At 34.4% G+C, this 22,336-nt stretch overlaps 1 protein-coding gene across 1 annotated transcript; it reads left to right on the top strand.

The window, feature by feature from the left end:
- Nucleotides 1-10,406: 10,406 nt before the first annotated feature.
- DPE2 (disproportionating enzyme 2) lies at nt 10,407-22,099 on the top strand. The gene is made up of 23 exons (XM_086243022.1): nt 10,407-10,587; nt 10,700-11,096; nt 11,857-11,974; nt 12,082-12,137; nt 12,244-12,375; nt 12,514-12,636; nt 12,770-12,966; nt 13,981-14,059; nt 14,207-14,245; nt 17,717-17,836; nt 18,013-18,114; nt 18,275-18,358; nt 18,456-18,698; nt 18,824-18,949; nt 19,086-19,160; nt 19,330-19,401; nt 19,556-19,675; nt 19,797-19,894; nt 20,140-20,299; nt 20,441-20,539; nt 20,979-21,176; nt 21,412-21,505; nt 21,656-22,099. The coding sequence occupies exons 2-23, from the start codon at nt 10,743-10,745 to the stop codon at nt 21,865-21,867; spliced, it is 2,901 nt and encodes a 966-aa protein (XP_086099148.1). The 5' UTR covers nt 10,407-10,587; nt 10,700-10,742; the 3' UTR covers nt 21,868-22,099.
- Nucleotides 22,100-22,336: the final 237 nt, after the last annotated feature.

Raw genomic sequence — 22,336 nt, 5'->3', positions numbered from 1 at the left:
TTATGATTGTTAATAGTGACAGTTGATAGTGACAATTGTTAAATAGCATTTTTTTTTACAGTGGCTATTTTTTTGACAGTGGCTATTGTTAAAAAGAAAAAAAAAAAAAAAAAAAGAAGACACACGGCAGCTTCAACAACAAAGAAAAAAAGAAGAAGACACATGACAACTTCATAAAAAAAAGAAAAAAGGAAGTACATGTCTGCTTCAGCAAATAGAAAAAAAGAAGAAGATAAAGATTTTTGTTTAAGTTTTTTTGTTTTTTATGTGTTTATGTTAGAAAAATACATAAGATTTGTGGGTTCTTTTTGGAACAATGAGAATAGTGATTGTTCGATAGTGGCAAGAAATAATAGTTGCCACTGTGACAGTAGCAATTAGGTGATTGTTACTGTGTGATAGTAGCAAATTAACAATCACTTGATTTGTTACTGTGTGACAGTAGCAATCAAGTGATTGTTACTGTGTGACAGTAGCAATCAGGTGATTGTTACTTTCTGAATTTTGTAATTTTCTATGGTTTGAATTTTGGTGATTGTTATTGTATGACGATAACAAAATATATTAGTTATCTTCAACAGATAATTGTTACTGTAAGACAGTATCAATAGGTAATTGTTACTACTAAATAATAACAATTTCTGATTGTCACTGCCAGACAGTAGCAATAAGTGATTGTTATTATCAAACAATGATAATACTTGATTGCCACTGCCCGGCAGTAGCAATAGATGATTATTACTATTCGATAGTAACAATTATATTTACTATTAAAACGTAAAAGATTATGGATGCTTTATCTTGATTTTTTGTATTTTATATTGGTTATTATTTAATATGTTTATGACATGAAAATACATAAATTATTATTGTTTTTTTTGGGTAGTTTATGTACCAATTGGTACTGAAATGGAAAAAAAAAAAAAAAAAAAAAAAGGGAAAAATGGCATTTTAAAAACACTGTAGCGCGCTACAGTAACGGCGTTACTGTAGCACCGGTTTTTTTAAAAGTGGGCCGCTACAGTATTTTACTGTAGCGCTTGGGCCAGATGAATAGTGAATTTTAAAAAATGGACTTTAAAAAAAAAACCCTATAAAATATAACTAATAATGAACATATTTTTTAATTTAAAATAAACAAATAAAAATTATAGAAATCAATGAGGGTATTATGGGTAAAATAAAATATTCATTGTTGCTGTGAGTCACTGCAGCTTTCAAAAGCACCTACAAACCTGCTTTCTATTTTTGCTGTGAGAAGTTGAGAATTGTGGGGAAAAACAATTTTTTATTTTTTTACCAAACACCAAAACTGCTGTATGTGATTGAGAATTGTCATCCACAGCAGCTTTTGGGTCCTCCACTGCAATCCCAAACGGAGCCTAAGTTGGATTTAAGTTATTATTCGAGCTTAATTAATTAGTGGTTTATTTTAGAGATCAAAATGCTAATTAATTAAGATACTTGGATAGTAATTCACTTTGATTTATTCTAACCTAAATTAAATTGTGGAAATTGCTTTTGTAATTTGGTATTAGGTGGCACAGCTGCCTAATAAACTCAGTTAAAACCACACTGAGTGATCGGACTCCAATTTTTGCTTAAGTGTTAACTTAGAGACTAATCAAAAAAACATAAATCTGAACCTCATATTGACTCTCGAAGCAAACTCACAAATCTTGGATCCAACATAAATCAAATACATACAAGGATCAAGTGACAACCTAAGCACTTAAAGGATCCATCAGTTTAGGCATCTCAGTGCTAGCAACAACTAAAGTGGTGTGTAATTGAAAAACCAAGTGACAACCTAAACACTCAGAGGATCCATCATTGTAGGCATCCTAGTGCTAGCAATATCTAAAGTGGTGTGTGATTGTTTTACAAGAAACAATTCAACATTCAAGTATTTAAGTTATCATGCTCATGTGAATAATGTGTGTTCTTTGTGTTTATATCACAGATTAAAATCAGCAACACACATAAGAGAGACACAATCTTGGTGCCTAGAAAAACCAAAAAGGGTTAAAAAACTTCGAGTCTTTTTCGGCTGACCGGACAATTCACTATTCAAGAATTTCAATACAAGGGAACCACATAAACAAGTTCAATCACTAAAATCCTAAATCTAAGTGGTAGCTTCTTACCAATGTGCAAACTTCTTGAGCCAAGTAGTCAGTCTATCATGACATTGGCAGCTCACACCTTGAGCTCTTCAATGCATAGCATCGACGGCAACACAGGCACAGCGGAAACAGAACAGCTGTTATGAAATGCAACTGAGGATTCTATAAGAATCATCTCCTTCAAGTAATCAAGACTTGAAGTAGTCGATTGAGAATCCAATACTAAAATTTATATGAGTGTTTCAAGATGATGATGGATATAAAACCAACTCAGATTTTAGAAAACACAAAAATCAGTTTAAAAGATCAATTTTCATCAAAAACCAATTTTCTCACTGGAACTTTCTCTTTAAAACAAAACAGAGACAAATTCAATGAATTCAAGAGTTACCCACAAAAGAGATGACACCTTCTGTTTTGTACAAACCATTCTCACATAATCAGGACACATGGAGGATTCCTACTCGTTTGAGCTAAGAACAAAATGACAGCAAAAAAGGAATGTCCAAGAGTGGAATCCTAGGTTGGTTTGTGATGAGAAGGATGATGTGGATTGATATAAGAGAGGAATGAAATATTTGCATAAAACAGAATATCCACATGCGAGTGAGTGTGAGCTGGGAGAGACAGTACAGAGCACGTGATCGAGTGTGTAGGAGATAATGAATAGTGCACGTGAGTGAGAAATCTGAGTAGAGGGATATTCACATGGTGTGTGCGTGAGTTTTGAGCTAAGGAATAAAAAATCATGTGCACAACACATGTTTCTTATTAAGGAAAGCCTATTTAAAACATTTAAAGAATTAATTCACTACACATGAAAAATGATGCATGAGATGCATTTTACCTTAGTCAACTTGCTTTGATTCTTCAATTCTTGATCTCCTCAACCCCAAACAAACTCTAATAAGCTAATTGTAAATTCTATCCTAAAATAAATACAATGGTTTTAGCAAGGAAAAACCATTTTATAAATTTCTAGAACTAACAACTTTGAATTAAAGCAATTAGTCAAGTGGTTTGACTTTAAAATAAAACTTGAAACCTATAAACTTCTAAAGAGTAGAGTTTGGTTCACTTAGGACTAGTGTCTCTTAAGGACGTGTGACCCAAGAGGAAGGGTCATCATGAAATTGTGTTAAACTTAACTTTTGACTAAGTTGTCGTATGTCGTACACTAGGAACACCAGTTACCAAATGATTTCTTGGTGACGTGACAAGAAAGCGAATTGATTCGAGATGGATGGAGATGCATAGGCAATAAGAGTATTGGATTCTAGGTAGGGGATTTATCCTACATTCTTGACTATGAACTTTGTGTGTGTGTGTGTGCGTGATTTTAAATTATTATAACATGCTATGATTATTATGTTTTTTGTGATGGGTTTTAGAGTAAGGATTGCATAACTTGTGACCTTGTGTTCAAATTCCTAAAACTTCTAAAAGTATTTTAAGTTAATAAGTGATAGCCAAAACATTACGTTATGACGTGTGCTTGTGCGAAGGTAGCAGGTGGTATGGTTATTCAATTGAGAATTCATACCTCTGTTGACCATGGCGCTCTCACTATGGTAATTAACTATTTCTTTTTATTATAGTTGGCCGTAGTAGTACCTAACGTGTATTAACCATCAGGTATGAATGATTTGTTATAGATTTTATGTTTATAATATGTCATGTACAGCCGAGTCATAAATGTTTTGAAATGATTTCAAAGGAAAGGTTTTGAAGAACTTATTTTGGATGATTTAAGGATCCATCAAAAAATGATTTCCACTATGTTTTACACTGAGAAACGTTTTGTGATTTTCAAACTTAGCAGGTTCCCTTGAGGGAAAACTATGATCATATGTGATACTTACCTCTACATTTGTTTTGTTCCTTGTTTATTGGATGTTTTTATAAGTACGAAACACGGTAAAGAGATGATCGTACTTGGACAAAGATCGAGCGAAACAGCATCTTGAGACTTGTCAACTTCCTGGATTTAATCGGTGATTTCATTTAATTGTTTTTTTGTGTTGAGTATGTTTTAAATGATTTTTCCTCGACTGTTTGGAGATGATTTTGAGCTATCTACTTTGATATTACGTGTTACGTAGTTTTGGAACCTTTACTTTATGTTTGTTATGTGTTTCGAATTTATTTAATTCTTCAAAGTTTCTATGAACTATCGTAACCTTGAGGGTTGATTTTATAAATAAGTTTTAGTTTTACTTTTCATATTTCTGCTATTTATTTAATATCTCTGATCCAACCCGTACTAAATCAAAAGGTTTAACTCTTCTTGGGTATCTTGGGAGATTAATACTTAATTTAGTGGTATTAATTTCTTGGAGCATTCAAGGTGAGTGGCTCTGTTGCATGCTCGGAGTATGGGGTGCGACATAATGGCTATGATACAACTTGAAAGAAATGGGTCCTATGATTTGATTAAACTATAAACTTTTACAAAACTTTTGGGAATTCATTTGAACTACCAAGATTTAGTTACTATAGACATGAAAGTATAAAATAAAAAAATTTAGCATAAATGGAGAAGATAGGAGCTCACCGTCGTAAACAATCCACTCTTGGAGTCGGGTTCAAGTTAGAAGCTTCACCAAGTCCTCCTCTAGGTTCATAAACACAAAGGGATAATGGCTCCAAAAATCTCACTTGAGATTTCTCCAAGGAAGCACACACTAGGGTTAGTTGGTGAATGGGTATAGAGCTTGAATTTTTCTAAAGAAACTCACAAACCCTAAAGATGAATAACCTAGGAAAAAGGGTTTGGATTCTCTTGGTTATTTCTCAATGTAGATCATTTTATCTATTATCTTCCACACAATGTAGCTCTAGATCTTGTCCCTTGATTGGAATCAATCCCTACATTTGATTCAAAGTTTGAATATTCTTTTTGATATATTCAATCTCCATCATCCATTTTTCCTCCATTTCATGAGTCACATGTTATCAAGTATGTTTTGTACTTTTCACATTTTCCCTTACTTTCTCATATTGGCATATGTGGCCCTATCTTTTTAAAAGTCATGGATTCTCCCAACAATGTAGCAAGTGGATTTAGTTAGCCCATTAATAAATCTTATTTACACTAATCAATTGATTAATTAATCATTCTTCATTAATTAATCACTTGGGGTCTTGAAAATAGTGGTTAATTCTCTCTATAATTAACCATGATATATTATTTATTACAATAATCAATTGTCCTTCTATATTAACTTTGACCCAAAGTAATATTTCAATAGTTAACTGTCTCATTCAATGTTTTCAACCCATTGACCTATATGTGTGTGACCTTTTAGGTTTTATTTCAGATTAACATAGAATTATCAAAATATATACGAATATATACATATATATATAGACCTATTATTCATCGGGCTTCCAAAGGCCTTGAGTGACACTTAACTATGTTTTAGGCTTACCCAAACTAAATATTACATAACCTAGCTATTCGGTTGTAGATGAAATTTGATACAGTCCCTCTATCATTTAATCTCACAGTGTCCCGATCACAGTTATGAGGCATGGAGTATTTTGGTCAAAGCCTTTAACGTGATTCTATGAACATATATCTTTCTAACTGTGAGCCAGTTGAGATATAATTAGAAAAACCTCGTTCTAGTTATCATATCACACATATTGAAGTCTTTAACTAACATTTAATCAATCGCATCACATTTTCCTTCCTCTTAGGGTAAGGTGATAGATCTCTTGTTGACCACTCATATGCCTTCATACCCTTTTCACTATACCCAGCAATACACACATTGTATTTTGGCACACATGCATTGTACTACCAAAGTATAATGATTAGAAATACATGACATTTGTGGTGTCACAAGTCAAAGGACTTATTCGAATATGCTACAACCTTATGATATCATAATTGATGATTGTTTCACTCCATACAATGATCTCATTTAGTTGAATCAGCTCAATGAACCTATACTTCGATAGGCACCCATGTTCTTGCCCTGGTGTCCCTCACATGCAAAGTCTGAGACTGACTGTCTCTTCCAGTGAACAGGTTAGAGAGTTATGTTGATCTATCTTGAATGCACAGTTACCCATACATTGATCTTTCTGATCAGGAACAGTTTAAGAACTATCAACAGAGATGTATTGGCCTTGTGGATAACGACTTTTACCCATTTATACTCTCATCCTAAATAGCTCTAAGGTGTCATTCATTGGTTTATAGGTTTAGTTGACGAATGATTGTCCGAAATATTGTCCTAAAGACTACTCTCAATTGGTCTTAGGGCACACATTTCCTACATTTCAAGTGATAAAATTTCAATGAAAATAATGTAAATTGAACTCACGTTATAGGAGAAGACACCTTTATTCTATGTTTTTTTATTCGTTATTTCTGCTTTAAATTGCTTGGTTATCATCACAACTAATCTTCTCAAATTACATTTACGTATAATACTTACCAATCATCACGTTGGGAACCATGTTCTTGGTTTGAATGTGAAAAGAACCATGTGTAATGTTGAAGACCATGTTCTTGGTTTGAACATAAAAAGTAACATGTGTACTTCAAACAAAAATGAATTGAAATGAAATCTTTTTTTGGCCATGAGAAATGAAATCTTTTATATATTATTAAAAAAAAATACATGAAAAACAGTTTGTTTTTCATTTTAAAGAAAAGTAAGGAAAAAAATTATAATTTATCTTTTTCTCATATATAATTCAAAGTTATATTCGAAATTAAGTCAGCCACTAATATCAGTATGTAACATGGTTTCAATTATATATATTCATTATAGTCTACCATTACTCATTAAGGGCATGTTAACTAACCAAGAACATGTGTCATTCCCATTTCTTCTTATTCATGTAATTACTAATAGGCTTAATTATTGATTTACCACCCAAAACTGTAACTCATTCCCATATTGCCACCTGAAAGTTTTTTTGTCTCAGATTACCACATGTAACTTACATCCGTGTCCCATTTTACCTTGTTCCGTCAACAATTCTGTTAAAAATGCTGACTTGGCTGTTATTGCTGACGTGGCGCGCTAGATGTGAGCCATGTGTCACATTTTTTCTTGTATTTTCTTATTTTCCTATTTTTATAAACTTTGAAAATTAATTAAAAATAGCTCCGAACTCAGAAAAATACACGAAAAATTCCTACGGACTTGTCTTGACTAGTACTAATTTACTATGGGGTCAAAATACCAATTTTTCCTCTAAAAATTTCAAGAAAATTTGGGAAGTCCAAATTTATTTCTTGAAAATTAAAATACTCTAGATTCTTTGGAAATTCATAGGATAATCTCCCGAATTCCAAAAAATATGAGGTCTACACCGTTAGTCTTCTAAAAACTAACAATACTTTTTTCGTGAACATTTGCTACCCAAAAGACTTCTCGGTCTTAGAGGAAAACAAATTTCCCTCTATAAAATAAATTCTAGAAAAATTTTAAAATTTTTGTAAAGTCTCCAAATAATTCTCTAAAACAGGCTTTTAGTAATTTCCAAAATATTTTGGAAAATTCGTTCGAGAGTTTATGAAAATTCTAGAATTTATTTAATAGAGGAAAATTTATTTTAATTTTTTAGAAATAAATTTGAACTTCCCAAATGTTTTGAAAATTTTTAGAGGAATTAGTATTTTGACCCCATAGTAAATTAGTACTAGTCAAGAAGAGTCTGTAAGAATTTTTTGTGTATTTTTCTGAGTTCGGAGCTATTTTAAATTAATTTTCAAAGTTTATAAAAATATAAAAATAAAAAAAATAAAAAAAAAAAATACAAGAAAAAATGTGACACGTGGCGCACATCCAGCGCGCCACGTCAGCAATAACGGCCAAGTCAGCATTTTTAACGGAATTGTTGACGGAACAAGGTAAAATGGAACACAAATGTAAGTTATAGGTGATAATCTGGGACAAAAAAATTTTCATGTGGCAATATGGGAATGAGTTACAGTTTTAGGTGGTAAATCGATAATTAAGCCTTACTAATACATAAAAGTTAATAGTGACGAGTTCCACATCAAATCTTAAAACTGTAAAAATAAATAAATCTATATAAACTTGATAAAATAAAACTAATAGATAAATATTTTAAAATAAGAAAACCTAGTTTTATTTTTTTTACACCGCATAAATATTTCACGAATACTAAAAATATAAAAAATAATTTAACAAAATATTGAGGTAGGCTGTATTTTCAGTAAAATAATGTTTGCCATTTGAAAAATTGTTGTTAGTAAATAGTTGACTGTAAATATAATTAATTTTATATGAGGGTATTTTAGTAATCAAATTAGTTTTCACCTCCAACTCTTAATAGTTAGTAAACACGTTTATGAGAATAAGTTTTATTTTCATTCAAATTCTTGACAATCAGTAAACACGTTAAAGGAGAATGCTAATTCTGACTCTTGTTCAGTTTGATTCCTTCTTGTTCACTTTAATTCTGACTTGCGTTTTGTAATAAAAATTTGGGAAATTCTATACATACCCAACATTCTTCTTATTTTACCCAACAAAATTTTTAATCATGAATGGACAATTATGTCCCATGTTAAAATGACCATTGAGGACAAATGCAACTTAAAAAAAAAAACTTTGTTTCTTTCTATACCCAATATCATATCTTCATCTTCAACTTCTTCCATAACCAAACTCCAATCCTATCCAAAGTTTTGACCTCATATTATCCAATCAAGTGTTTTCATTCGAATGAAGGGTCAAATCATTATTTTCGAGGCTCCAAATGAGGTATGTATGTCAATTTTTTGCAGTTTTTCGTGGGTACTGAAAGCTTGAGCAAATCTGCGTTCGCGCAGTGCTCAGTGGACCAGTACCGAACATTTGCATTATGTTCGACAAGTGCTTATTTATTCAACAGGCACCTGCTGAACATTTGCATTATATTTGACAGGTGCCTACCGAATAATGATAGGATGTTCGGCAGGTGCCTACCGAATGGTGCAAAAATGTCTAAAATTATCACACAACCATCGTTCGGTAGACACCTGCCGAACATTCTATCATTATTCGGTGGGCACCTGCTGAATAAAATGCAAATGTTCAGCAAGCACTTGCCGAACATAATACAAATGTTCGGCACTGGTCCACCGAATACTGTGTGAACCCAGATTCGTTCATGACGTTCAGAACACAAAAAAGTTTGCACACAACTCTCGTTTGAAGGCTCCCAAACGATGATTTGACTCTTTATTCATTAAAACAACTTTGATTGGATGATATAGGAACACAAATTAGTTTAGGATTTGAAGTTTAGTTATGAGAGTGAGGTTGAAGGTAAGTTTGAGAGGAAGGGCGGGAGGGAGGGAGGTTAATTGGGTATTATTAATAAGGGTATGATAGTAATTTGGGTTGGGTAAAATGAGAAAATATTAATTTCAAAAAAGTGATGGTTGGATAAATTGAAAAGTTGGGTAAAATAAGAAGATTTTTGGGTATGTATAGAATTTCCCTAAAATTTATGTCTTTTACACTTATGTATACTCACCTTATTTTACAAGAAAGTTTCTCCTATTTCATATAACATATGTCAAGTTTGAAAATAAGTAGTGAAATAAATGAAAAGTTCACTTTACAGTGCGAAGGCTAATTCTGTTGCTAAAATTTTGGCTAAAAAGGGTTTGTCGGTAGAGTGATTGGATTTGTTGTAGAATGTAGACTCTTTCTTTATTGGTAGAGTGCTTGGGGGATGTCGTGGTTAGTAAGTTTTCTTATATTTCTAAAAAATAAGATAAAACAATAAAAGAAATTGAACGGCTATAATAAAATTGTGATTTTTTCCTGTAATTTTTTGCTGCTAGAATTGCAAGATTCTTTTTGTTTGCAAGTTAATAAAGAAAATCTAGACACAAACTTGGATGGACGGGAGAGACTAATTTGCACGTGACATGGCTGCAGAGTTGTCAAGTGTCAGTGTGTCACTCTCTCGTGAAAACAGCATTGAATTTCATCTTCTTTGTCAAAACTCTAAAGGACAGGATCTCACTCCGAAAATATCATGCATCGATCGAAAGATACTACAATCATCTGAATAAATAAATAAATGAATACATTTCTCTTTCTTTGATCGTCACGTTCTTAGGCAGTGGCTTTTCCCCCAAAAAATCTGCTTGTTAGACAGTGATAGTCGTTCCTCTACTCTTTTCATTATTGTTGTTGGTCACTATTCTCTTACATAAACTCCCCCATTCCTCTGAGCAAGTAAGTGAAGCTGACACCGCTACTTTCATATCTCAATTGTTATTCTTGTTTTTTCTTTTAAGCCATATTTTCATCTGGGTCATCTTAAGACAATTTTCTTTCTGGGTTTTTGGTCAATAATGCTTCTTAATCACTTATCTCAACTCTTTACCCCACTCTTTGGCTGCTGCTGAAGTTTATGTTGTCAGAATAATTGGACCTCTTTTGTTTGCCTTGCCTTTCTTTTCTAATTACATGTTAGAACCTCAATCTGAATCCTCAGAATTAGGATATTCGTTTTCTTTTTGTTTTGTTGTTTTCGACTGTTTTCTTTATGTACACTAACAAATTACAATTGCGTTTGGCCAGACATTGAGAAATTTCATCTGAGTCTGATCAATTTTTCAAGAATATGGTGCAATTGGGATCGTTATCTGGAACCAAGTCTGCGAAGCCGGTGAGTGTGAGTTTCAGAATACCATATTATACCCACTGGGGTCAAAGTCTGCTGGTATGTGGCTCTGAAGCGGTGCTTGGTTCATGGAATGTGAAGAAGGGTCTGCTTTTGACCCCTCTTCATCACGGCGATGAGCTTATATGGTTTGGGACTATTTCCATTCCAAACGGGTTCGGATGCGAGTACAGTTACTATGTAGTGGATGATAATAGAAATGTTCTGAGATGGGAGATTGGAAAGAAGCGTAAACTATTATTGCCTGAGGGCATTCAACATGGAGAGGTGGTGGAGCTCCATGACTTTTGGCAGGTGCTGCTTTCTTTTGTTTTCTCTTTCTCTGCCTTTTGGTTAAGGATTCTTTTTGTTCTTATTGAGACAGTAGTCGCTTTTACTGGCATCATATTTATACTGTAAAGTTGTATACTACAGGTATCTGTTTACAAGCTTATAGTATGTTGGGATCTTGGGAATGTTATAGTAATGTTATAGTCATGCTATTCTACTTTTCTTATATGCTTCCTTTAGTTGCTGTGATGGAAGAAAGAAAAAGATAAAATTTTGGAATCTTACAACATTCCACCAGAAGTGTAGTTTCTCAATATTTGCGCCTTTTGTTTCTTTTTCTTCTTCTTGCCTTTCTTGTTCAATATTTTCTTCTAGCCTTTTAAACTCCGATTAAAAGATTAAAAGATTTCATATTAGTTACGAGTAGTGTCTTTTTATCTTTTCCATAATATTATCTTTTGTTTCTTTCATTTGTTTAATGAAAGTTTCAGTTTCTCATAAAAAAAAAATTTGGTTGATTCCCTCCAAACTTTATTGTTATTCATTTTAGGTCTTCTTTAGCTGATTATGATTGTTATGCTGCACTAAGCTCTGCTTTCTTAGTTATGCTATCTGGCTGGTTATTAGGTGTGGATAAACAATGACTTAGCTTAACTGTTACTACTCCTAATATTCAGAATATGTCAATGTTGATTAATTTGTTTGTTGCTAGAATGTACTCATAGTGGATTATATTAGTATTTTGAACAACTTGATCTAAAATTTCTGTTCTCATCATGTCCAGATTGGTGCTGATGCACTTCCTTTTAAAAGTGCCTTCAAAGATGTCATTTTTCGTAGAAGGTTGAGTTTGGACATTGAGAGACCTCTTGGAGTCATTCTGAATAAATTGGACCAGGATGGTAATTGTACTCAAACTGAAGTTTTTGGTTACTGCTAATGTGATCTTACATTTCAAAATGTCTTTCTTAGCTAAGTCATGTGCTATATGACTTCCGGTTGTGAACAGATTCTGTCCTTGTCCATTTCAAAATTTGCTGTCCAAATATAGAAGAAGATACATCAGTAAATGTCCCTTTTTCCTTAGTGAATTGTTCATATTATCTGCAATTATGCTTATTAATTAAGTGGCATTACGACTTGATAGTATTTACAAAGTTGATTTTCGCAGATTTACATTATTGGTAGCACCTCAAAGTTGGGGCAGTGGAACATTCAGGATGGGCTTAAACTAAGCTATTCTGGTGAATCAATTTGGGATGCAGACTGTTTGCTTCCAAAGGGCGATTTCCCGATAAAATATCCTTGTGGAGGCTTTAATCTTTAAAAATTTGATGTTCTCTTTGTTATTACCATCTAATCTGTGCTCTGGCTATTGTTAGTCCTTCACCCCCCCCCCCCCCTCTCTCTGACTCTCTGCCTTAACAGATGTTCCACATATAAGTACTGTAAATATGGCAAAGCAGGAAACTTTTCTCCAGAAACTGGTCCAAATCGTGACATTGCTCTTGACTCTTCAAATACTCAACCAAGATACATTTTCCTTTCAGATGGCATGTTGAGAGTAAGCTAGTGAACTTCTATTGACCATAAATTAATTAACTATTCTGTTGCATAATGGAGCAAATACATAAAAACAGTGTTGTGCTGCAAAGGTTTTCTCTCTGATGATCTAAGCTTTTGATTGCTTTTGTTAGGAAATTCCCTGGCGGGGTGCTGGCGTTGCAATCCCAATGTTTTCTGTTAGATCAGAAACTGATCTTGGAGTTGGAGAGTTTCTTGACCTGAAATTACTTGTTGACTGGGCTGCGGAGTCTGGCTTTCATTTAGTTCAGCTTTTACCCATTAATGATACGTCCGTGCATAAGATGTGGTGGGATTCATATCCATACAGGTATGCCAACAACACATCAAATATCAGATTACTGTAAAATCTTTTGTCATCTTTGATGCTGTTGGCTATTCATTAAAGCTCAATGAAAATTTGATGCATAAAACATGCTGGAAATTATGTATGGGCACATATATTTGGTTATTTGCCACTTTTGGCTGGATGATGTGTGCATTCTTAAGTTCATATTTGTTTTATTTTCATCCATAATTTAAACCTATACTAGAAAAGAGAAAAGCCTTCTTGTTGTTTCAAATATGTTCCTATGGAAAAGTACTTTCCAATTTCTGGTTTCATCTTGTCTGGCTGCCTTACTGAGACGCTAATACTTTCCATTTTGGGAAGGGAAATTATTTGGGAAGAGTAAAGGGAGGAAAGGATGAATTATCCCTCTTCTTGTTTGGTGGAAAGGAAGGAGAAGCGGAAATGAAAGGAAGAAAAGAGTAAAGATACAATTTTACAGATATATCTAATCGTAAGTGGTTGGTTGGAGAACAAGAAGGCTGAAAGAGTAATTTGAGATGAGTCTTTCACTTTGCAAGAGGCTTACTTTGCTTCTTCCCTCCCCATTTTTATCCTTTCCCCTCTACCTCCTATCAAACATAGTGTTGATGCCAATAAATCTGCAACAAACATTGAGACTATATTATTGCAATCACACAAGGAGACACACAAGATTTAGTGTTATTCACCCGGCTGATGTGATTGGGCTACGTCCGTGGGGGTAGTGTTTAGGGTTTTTCACTATGAATAATGTGAGTACAATATACAATGAGGATGAGAGCCATAAGGGAAAGACTGAACAGGACCCCTTTCTAAGAAGGCGTGGGCCCTATTTCTAATAGAGGGCACCATTACAATTTTCCCAATGTACCCCCAGGCCAAAAATGTGGCACCAACACATGGTATAACACTGCTTTGTTCTCTGCCACTTCTTGTTCACAGTGTAAAATGCACGTCAATATCTATGGTCCTTATTTATCTGAAAGTGTGATCTCATTTTTCTAAATCATGCAGCTCTCTTTCTGTATTTGCTTTGCATCCTTTGTACCTTAGAGTACAGGCACTTTCAGAAAATATGCCCGAGGATATCAAGGTGATCTTTATAAATCTTTCCTTTTCTTGTTTACTAAGAATAAAAATAATAATTATTGCTATTAAATTGTCTGTCTTGTGGAATTATATATCTTAATATTTCTTATCACTTTAATCTTTTTTTGAAACCTTTCTTTTCTTCTTACAGATGGAGATTCAGAAGGCAAAAAAACAATTGGATGGAAAGGTAGTTCCTTGAAAGATTATATATTTCTTTGATTTCATGACATAAGACATGAATAAGTTATACTGCTCAAGTCTGATTTATAATTGTAGGAAGTCCGCACACACTTTCTTCCTTGTTATAGTGGCACAATACTAAAGTCAACTTCACTGTTGGTTTACTTCTAAGGTCCAGTTTCATTTCCGATGAATGGCAGTTACATTTCTGTTTTAAACTTCAATTTCTGTATCCAATATATTTATAGTAACTAAGTTCTAGTTGGGCTGATCTTATCATTGAGAAAGTTCTTTGTCCATGAAGTTCAGAATAGAGATAAAAAGATCACGTTGGATTTTAGTGTACTATTACTAGTGTCTGGAAGATGGCTTTGTGTTACCTTTCAATGCTCATATTTTATTACTTATTCTTTAGGATATGACCAAGCTAAGATACACTTCACATATCCCGTTCCTCTTGGGATAAGACTGAAGGCAAAAGACATTTGTATTTATAGTTTTCCTCCCTATGAGTGTCTGTTTACTATTGGTGCACTAAAATCTTGTATATTAAGATAAGTCTATATTTAAGGACTTTTTGTGAACAAACTTTTTTTTTTTTTTCTTCCTCCTCTTTCTGATGCTTGTTAGTTTGACTGGAGTCCACACTCTACTAGATGATAGAGATGAGTCGATGTGGCACAATATATGAACCTTGTTTAGGATGCCAGACTGGATTGTATTATTAGAATGAAATTGGAAAATAATCCAATAAGGCCCATGTTTGGTAGCTTAAAAAATTGCTAGGCTACATATCTTGGATTACAAAATAGTCAAGAATTATATGGGATAATAATCCCATGTAGAATCTACTGGCTTTACATACATTTTTGGCCTATTTCCTAACAAGTTAAGTTTCCGGAGTCCAGTGGTTGTCTAATATGGTACCGGAGTAGGTGAAACATAGGGATGAGTCGGGCTCATTTCTCCGCCCTGCGTGTAGGGGACAACCGAGTGTCTCCAGGCTGGATATGAGGGAGAGTTTTAGTACAATCCCACATCTCCTGGGCACCTTGAGGACATGCAGTTTGTATACATATGCACACTTTTTCCTTGTGTTGAAAAAGAAACTTTAGAAAGGAGAAGAAGATCCTTTTATTGCATTTCAATTTCAAGTGAAGGGAGTACATTGATATATATTTATTGGATTTCAGGACTTAAATTGCTTTGGCAATCAGCCCTATAAATTAGACCTTAATTTAAGATAACAGTTTTAATTTTGGATGAATGCCTAACAATCGGCCATTAAGCTAAATCCTAATAATCAGCCATTAAGTTAAATGCTTAATAATCAGCCTGTACATCAATGACACTCTTCCTAAGCTGGAGAGTCGATATCAGCAACTCCCAGTTTATCGTAGATAGAATCAAAAGCATGTTATGAGCTTTTAGAAAAACTTGGACAACTTGGGAGGGCATTAGGGCCTCCAATTTTCTACTAGTCTTGAAGAAGAAGAAGATGGAATCCTTTCTGTGTGTTTTATCACCCATAGGGACCGAACTAAATCACGTCGAGAATTGAGATGAGATCTGAGGAAGACAACAAGAACTGAGAGGACATGTGAGAGAGAAGATTTAATGGAACTATGGCATAGTCAAAAGAAAAAGAAAAGTTCATTTTTTTCTTTGTTTACATTTTCTTTTTGTGGTCAAAGTAAGGTAAGGGTTCCAATGGATTTCGGTCTTTAGAGCATATTTATCTGATACCATGTTGAAAAAGAAACTTTAGAAGGAGAGAAGACCTTTATTGCATTTAATTTTCAAATGAAAGGAGTACACAGATTTATATAGGATTGACTCCAAGACATAAATTTCTCTGGTAATCAGCTCTACAAATTAGACCTTAATTTAAGCTAACAGTCCTAATTTAGGATAGATGCCTAATAATCGCTCATTAAGCTAAATGCCTAATAAGCAGCCTGTATCAATGACACTCCCCCTTAAGCTGGAGAGTCGATACGGGAAACTGGTGCATAGATAGAATCAAAAGCATGTTACAAGCTTTTAGAAAAACTTGGACAACCCAGGCCCATTGTTAGGACCTTCAATTTTCTACTAGTCATAAAGCAGAAGAAGATGGAATCCTTGCTGTGTGTTTTATCACCCATAGGGACCGAACTAAACCAAATCAAGAATTGAGATGAGATCTGAGTGAGAAGACGAGAACCGAGAGGACGCCTGAGCGAGAAGATTTACTGGAACCTATGGCATAGTAGCAAGCAATAGAGGAGTTGTCCATTTCTTTCTTTGTTTAGTTTTTTCCTTTTTTGATCAAAGTAGGGTAAGGATAGAATGGGTTTAGGATTCAAGAGCATATTGCTCTGATACCATGTTGAAAAAGAATCTTTAGAAAGGGAGAGAAGACCTTTATATTGCATTTCACATTCAAATGAGAGGGGTACACCGATTTATATAGGATTCCAACGCATAAATTGAACAGGTCATCACCTTAATAAATTAGACTTTAATTTAAGCTAACAACCTTAATTTACACCATATGCCTAATAATCAACCATTGAGCTAAATGTGTGATAACCAGTCTGTATAAACAACACCTTGTAAGCTAGTTTTAAAGGATGAGTTCCAGCAATGGTGTCAGAGCTCTGTTTTCAAGTTGTGTCATCAAAACATCAAAACATCCAAACCTCCAAACACCCCCCCCCCCCCCCCCCCCTCCCCCAATCCTCCAATTATTTGCTAATATGCAAGATGTAGTGTGGGGTTGTACTTATGTTTGCAGTTGTCTGCCTCTCTAGGTGCAGGATGGGCGTGTGGGAGAGTGATGACTTGATATACATTTTTGCCCCATTCCCAATTACCTTAAGCTTAGGTGGTCAGTTGTCTAACAGAAACATGGGATCAATTTATGTCAGTGCTGCTCATCTAAGGGACAAATTTTGAGAACTAGTGAGCAGTTATTGCACTCAACGCTTGGATTTAATACAGGAGTCAATGGTTTATTAATTTCAGCAGTTAAATATTCAATCCAACAATGATTATACATCGCCCCTCATGATTGCTTAAAATTTGTCCCTCATTTGAGGAAAAAATGTGGTTTGAGTCTTACAATTAAATTATAAGATCTTTCTGTGCTGACACAAAAATATCAGTTGTTATCTTTTCATTCTTTTTATTTATTTATTTATTTTTTGCATTTCTTCTTTTTCTCAATGTTATCTATTGATCTGAAGTGAAAACATGATGGTCTAGTGTAATGTAATGCAGTGTGAATATTTAGATATAATTGGCTTACTTCCGGAAAGTGCACATGCCTATAGAACACACTCTGTTTCCTGGTTTCACCCGAATTCTGGGACTCTCTGGTGATTCTTTTTGTGGTTAATAAAATAAAAATATTGTTAAACAAATTTCGTGGGCATAGTTACGATGGTGATTGTATTGGTCTTGAAATTAATATACTTGGTTTGGGTTGGCGTAGGATGTTGACTACGAGGCTACCTTGACTACCAAACTCTCAATTGCGAAGAAAGTTTTTGACCAAGAGAAGGATTCGATTCTTAACTCCAGTTCCTTCCAGAATTTTTTTTCTGAGAATCAGGTCTTACAGAGTTTCCCTCTTCCTCTGACTATTAAAATAATATTGCAATAATCCCAAAATTTTTTTTCCTTAAAATTTAACTGTCTTATTGTTCATTGATTTGCACTTTTATCAAAATTTTCAGCTTCTTCTTAACTTTATGTGCTACTCTGACTCCTGTTAATTTTTGGTTATAGGATTGGTTAAAACCATATGCAGCCTTTTGTTTTTTGCGGGACTTCTTTGAAACCTCAGATCACAGCCAATGGGGCCGGTTTTCCCATTTTTCAAAAGAAAAGGTGATCACCCTTTCAGTTCTTTCTGTTAGATTTGGACGTTTTTTATTAAACTGTATGTTACATCCTTTCATTTACCTTTCATATTCATGTCGGTTAAAAATATGAGTTCTAGTTGTATAGAGATTAAAACCTCCAACAACAACTTTTCTCTTTCTGGCAGCTAGAGAAACTCGTCTCAAAAGACAGCTTTCAGTATGGCATAGTCTGCTTCCATTATTATATCCAATTTCATTTGCATCTACAAGTAAGTAGTTCTTAGTCTTTGCTGTAAGTATCATCTGAACTTCATGTTGAACGGAGTCATTTATTATTGAATTCTTTGGTGATTCCATGAACTGCAGCTGTTGGAAGCTGCAGATTATGCAAGAAAGAAAGGAGTAATATTGAAAGGAGATCTACCTATTGGCGTTGACAGAAACAGCGTAGATACCTGGGTCTATCCAAATTTGTTTCGCATGAACACATCTACTGGAGCTCCACCAGATTACTTTGATAAAAATGGGCAGAATTGGGGTTTCCCTACCTACAATTGGGAGGAGATGTCGAAAGACAACTATGTGTGGTGGCGTTCTCGTTTGACACAGGTTTTTGCATCATAGATTTCCCTATAGTTCCATGTTTGTTGTACCTTTTTTTTGAATTGTATGATTTCATCCATCTTCCTGATATTAATGTAAGATAACATAATTTTTCTATGTTTATATGACAGATGGCAAAATACTTTACAGCTTACAGGATTGATCATATATTGGGGTTCTTTCGTATCTGGGAGCTTCCAGAGCATGCCATGACTGGTCTTGTTGGAAAATTTCGACCTTCCATCCCTCTAAGTCAGGTACACTTGTAACTTTATTAATGAAAATATCAGTTTGGCTAGATAAAAACAAGGGCTACAGCATTGTGACCGTTACCAAGAAGCAATATTTCTTGATTCTCTTAGTTGATTATCACAAGTAATGCTTCTGTTTTAGGAAGAACTTGAAAGAGAGGGCATATGGGACTTTGATCGCTTGACTCACCCATATATTCCACAGCAATCTTTACAGGTTACTGAGTTTACCTAGTCATCTATAATTTATTTTTCCTAATTAGTTTTCCTTTCCTTTGATTCTTTTTTGATTTTACCTTTTTTTCTTTTGTACACTACCTGCTGTGCATTTATTTTCCTTCTAAGTCTTTTTTTTTTCCTTTCTAATTTTTGCTTTCTTGTTTCAGGATAAATTTGGAGATTCATGGACTTTTATTGCCTTAAATTTTCTGAATGAATATCAGAAGAACCACTATGAGGTGAAATTTATTTTTTAATCTTGAAGTTTTTATTTGTTCTTCCATTGCTTCAGAATCAGTCGTATGTGTACTTTTGCTTCTAGTATTTTTCTGTCATAGTAGGCTAAGGAATCTTGCATTGAATTATTTTGCTTTTTCTATTCATGATTATCAGTTTAAGGAGGACTGTAACACTGAGAAAAAAATTGCTTCCAAGCTGAAGTCATTTGAAGAAAGGTCTTTGTTTCAGAATGAAGAAGACAAGATACGGCGTGAGCTCTTTGATCTTATGCAGGTAACATTTTTTATCAAAGAGTTTCACAATATGCTGGAAGCTTTTTTTGTGTCCTAAGCATTTTAAATGGATTGCCATTAATAATTCGTTCATAATTTTTTTTATTTAATTGTTGATGCAGAATATAGTTCTTATAAGAGATCCGGAAAATCCAAGGAACTTCTATCCTCGCTTCAATCTTGAGGACACTCCAAGTTTTAAGGATTTGGATGACCACAGGTATTTTAATTATTTAGGTATCAGGAAAATGATTTTTAGCTTAGTTTGTCGTGGTTCTCTTGATGGAGAAGAATAGTTGGTTATGAGGACTAAAATCTTTTTTCCTTGTAGTTACTTTTGAATAATTTGGTTTTCTGTTTGTTTCCATGTTTCCATACCTACACCCCCTCCCCCCATACCTTCTTTTTGGTTACTGCTGATTTACTTCCAACATAGAATCTCATTGCAGTTGTTGTGTGGTACAGCAAGAATGTTCTGAAAAGATTATACTATGATTACTACTTCCATCGGCAAGAAAATCTTTGGCGGCAAAATGCTTTGAAAACACTGCCTGCTCTGCTGAACTCATCAGATATGCTAGCCTGTGGGGAAGATCTGGGACTTATTCCTTCTTGTGTTCATCCTGTATGTTTGCTCAACCATTCCCAACCCTAATAAACACTATAAACCCCACCCTGATTCCAATGGTCTTTGGTCATCTTTATGCTTATTTATTTTTTATTTTGATTAAAGTTGGTGATTTTGTGATTGGTTATTTGGATGCAGGTGATGCTGGAATTAGGATTAATAGGTTTACGCATTCAACGAATGCCCAGCGAACCTGGTCTGGAGTTTGACATTCCTTCTCAATACAGCTATATGACAGTAAGATCATGTGTCAAATTTATTGCCTTCATAATGATGGTAATCATGTGTCATTTGTATTGGCTTGCACAAGGCTGTTCACAAAAATGGATAGTTGCGTCATTTTACTATTATGTGCTTTTTGTATAGCATCTCAAGGCATGATCTTCTCCTAGAAGGGTGCTATTGAGAAGAGCTAGAAATCCAAAAAAAGTGACAGTGGAAGATACTAACTTGACCTAGTAAAGCTCCAAAAGCAAAATGGACCCATACACTCTCTTGTGGTTTTTAACGATATAAAAATTGATATTTCTAATGCTGTATAGAGCATTAATTTATGAGATTTGCTATACTGTATTTTGGTCTTATGGTTCAAATGCATGTACTTCAACATTGAGGGATCTTTATCTCTGTCTTTGGAATGTGGTTAGATTGGTTTATGCACATGAATATATTTCAGGTGTGTGCTCCGTCATGCCATGACTGCTCAACCCTGCGTGCTTGGTGGGAAGAAGATGAAGAAAGAAGGCAGCGATATTTTAAGAGTGTGGTGGGGTCTGACATGTTGCCACCTAATCGCTGTGTTCCAGATATTGCGCATTTCATCATAAGGCAGCATGTTGAAGCTCCATCGATGTGGGCAATTTTCCCTCTTCAGGTATTGTATTGGACGTCTTAATCTGTTTCTGTATGTTCTCAATTGGAGACTGAACATCGGGGCGATTTGTAAACGATACACCTAGGAAAGTGCAACATAAAACATTTTGAGCTTTTGGATACTATTCAATTACATGTTATACTATATTTTGTACCGCATATGATGGTACAATATTTTGTTTTTTAGACTGGTACATTAGGGTATATTAATTCTACGTTTTTTTTCCAATGATTAGGATTTGTTAGTGTTGAAAGAAGAATACATGACACGACCTGCAAAAGAGGAGACAATCAATGACCCCACAAATCCGAAGCACTATTGGAGATACCGTATGTGAAGATTATGATTTTCAAGATTCAGTTGACTAAGTTGGCTTTGCTTTGCTTTTTCTTGTTTGTATGCGAGCTGTTCTCATGTTTCAAAGATGCCAAAAAATGCATTTTGAATTGATGATTTCATTTTGGTATGGCAAAACTCAGGCGTACATGTGACAGTGGAGGCTTTGAATAAGGATACTGAACTAATATCAACCATCAAAGATCTTGTACATGGGAGCGGAAGATCACATCCCGGAGGACAGGCTGAAGAGCAAGTGAGTGGGAAGTCAGCAGTTGCAACCACAGAGAAGCAGCAGATTGGCAGCAGCAACAAAAAGGTGAACCTGTCAACTCCGATAAATGGAGTTTCGTGAAAGGAGACCCTGGCTGTTCGCTGATGGTATGTACGTCATAGTTAATAAGTCATGCATATTGTGGCAAAATTAGGTAACTATTGGAACCTTTGTAATGCAACCAAGGCCTGGCAAGTAGCAAATAAGCCGACTGTCAACAAGAAACTGCATATCGGCTGCTTGTTGAAGTCTAATTCTCTTTCCACGACTATCCAAACATTAAAGATAAAAATATAAATAATGTGTTGAACCATCGTGCCCTATGAAAGAAGTTCCTTTCCTTTAGCTGAATTAGAGTTAAAATAGCAAAAGCTAACTACTTTTAAAAAGTGAGTACAACCAAAAAGACGATATTGGCACTCCTCAAAATCATTCTGCATTCCTCTTAATTTTTTTATTCTCTTAAATTTATTTTATCAATTTAATTCTCCAAGTTCCCCTTTCATTTTTAAGCTTCTAGACCCACAAGAAGACACTTCTTCCTAGAGCC

The sequence above is a fragment of the Dryas octopetala genome, chromosome 1, assembly GCF_963921425.1.
Source record: "Dryas octopetala chromosome 1, drDryOcto1.1, whole genome shotgun sequence".
NCBI classification, from domain to species: Eukaryota; Viridiplantae; Streptophyta; class Magnoliopsida; order Rosales; family Rosaceae; genus Dryas; species Dryas octopetala.
The sequence above is the reverse complement of the archived record's forward strand: the minus strand, read 5'-3'. Positions and strand labels throughout refer to the sequence as shown.

Excerpts from the sequence above, each read along its gene's own strand:
- DPE2 (XM_086243022.1), top strand. The coding sequence starts at position 10,743 with ATGGTGCAATTGGGATCGTTATCTGGAACCAAGTCTGCGAAGCCGGTG. Across the intron at positions 19,161-19,329 it reads TTCCACAGCAATCTTTACAG|GATAAATTTGGAGATTCATG; the intron begins GTTACTGAGTTT and ends TTCTTGTTTCAG. Across the intron at positions 20,540-20,978 it reads CTCAATACAGCTATATGACA|GTGTGTGCTCCGTCATGCCA; the intron begins GTAAGATCATGT and ends AATATATTTCAG.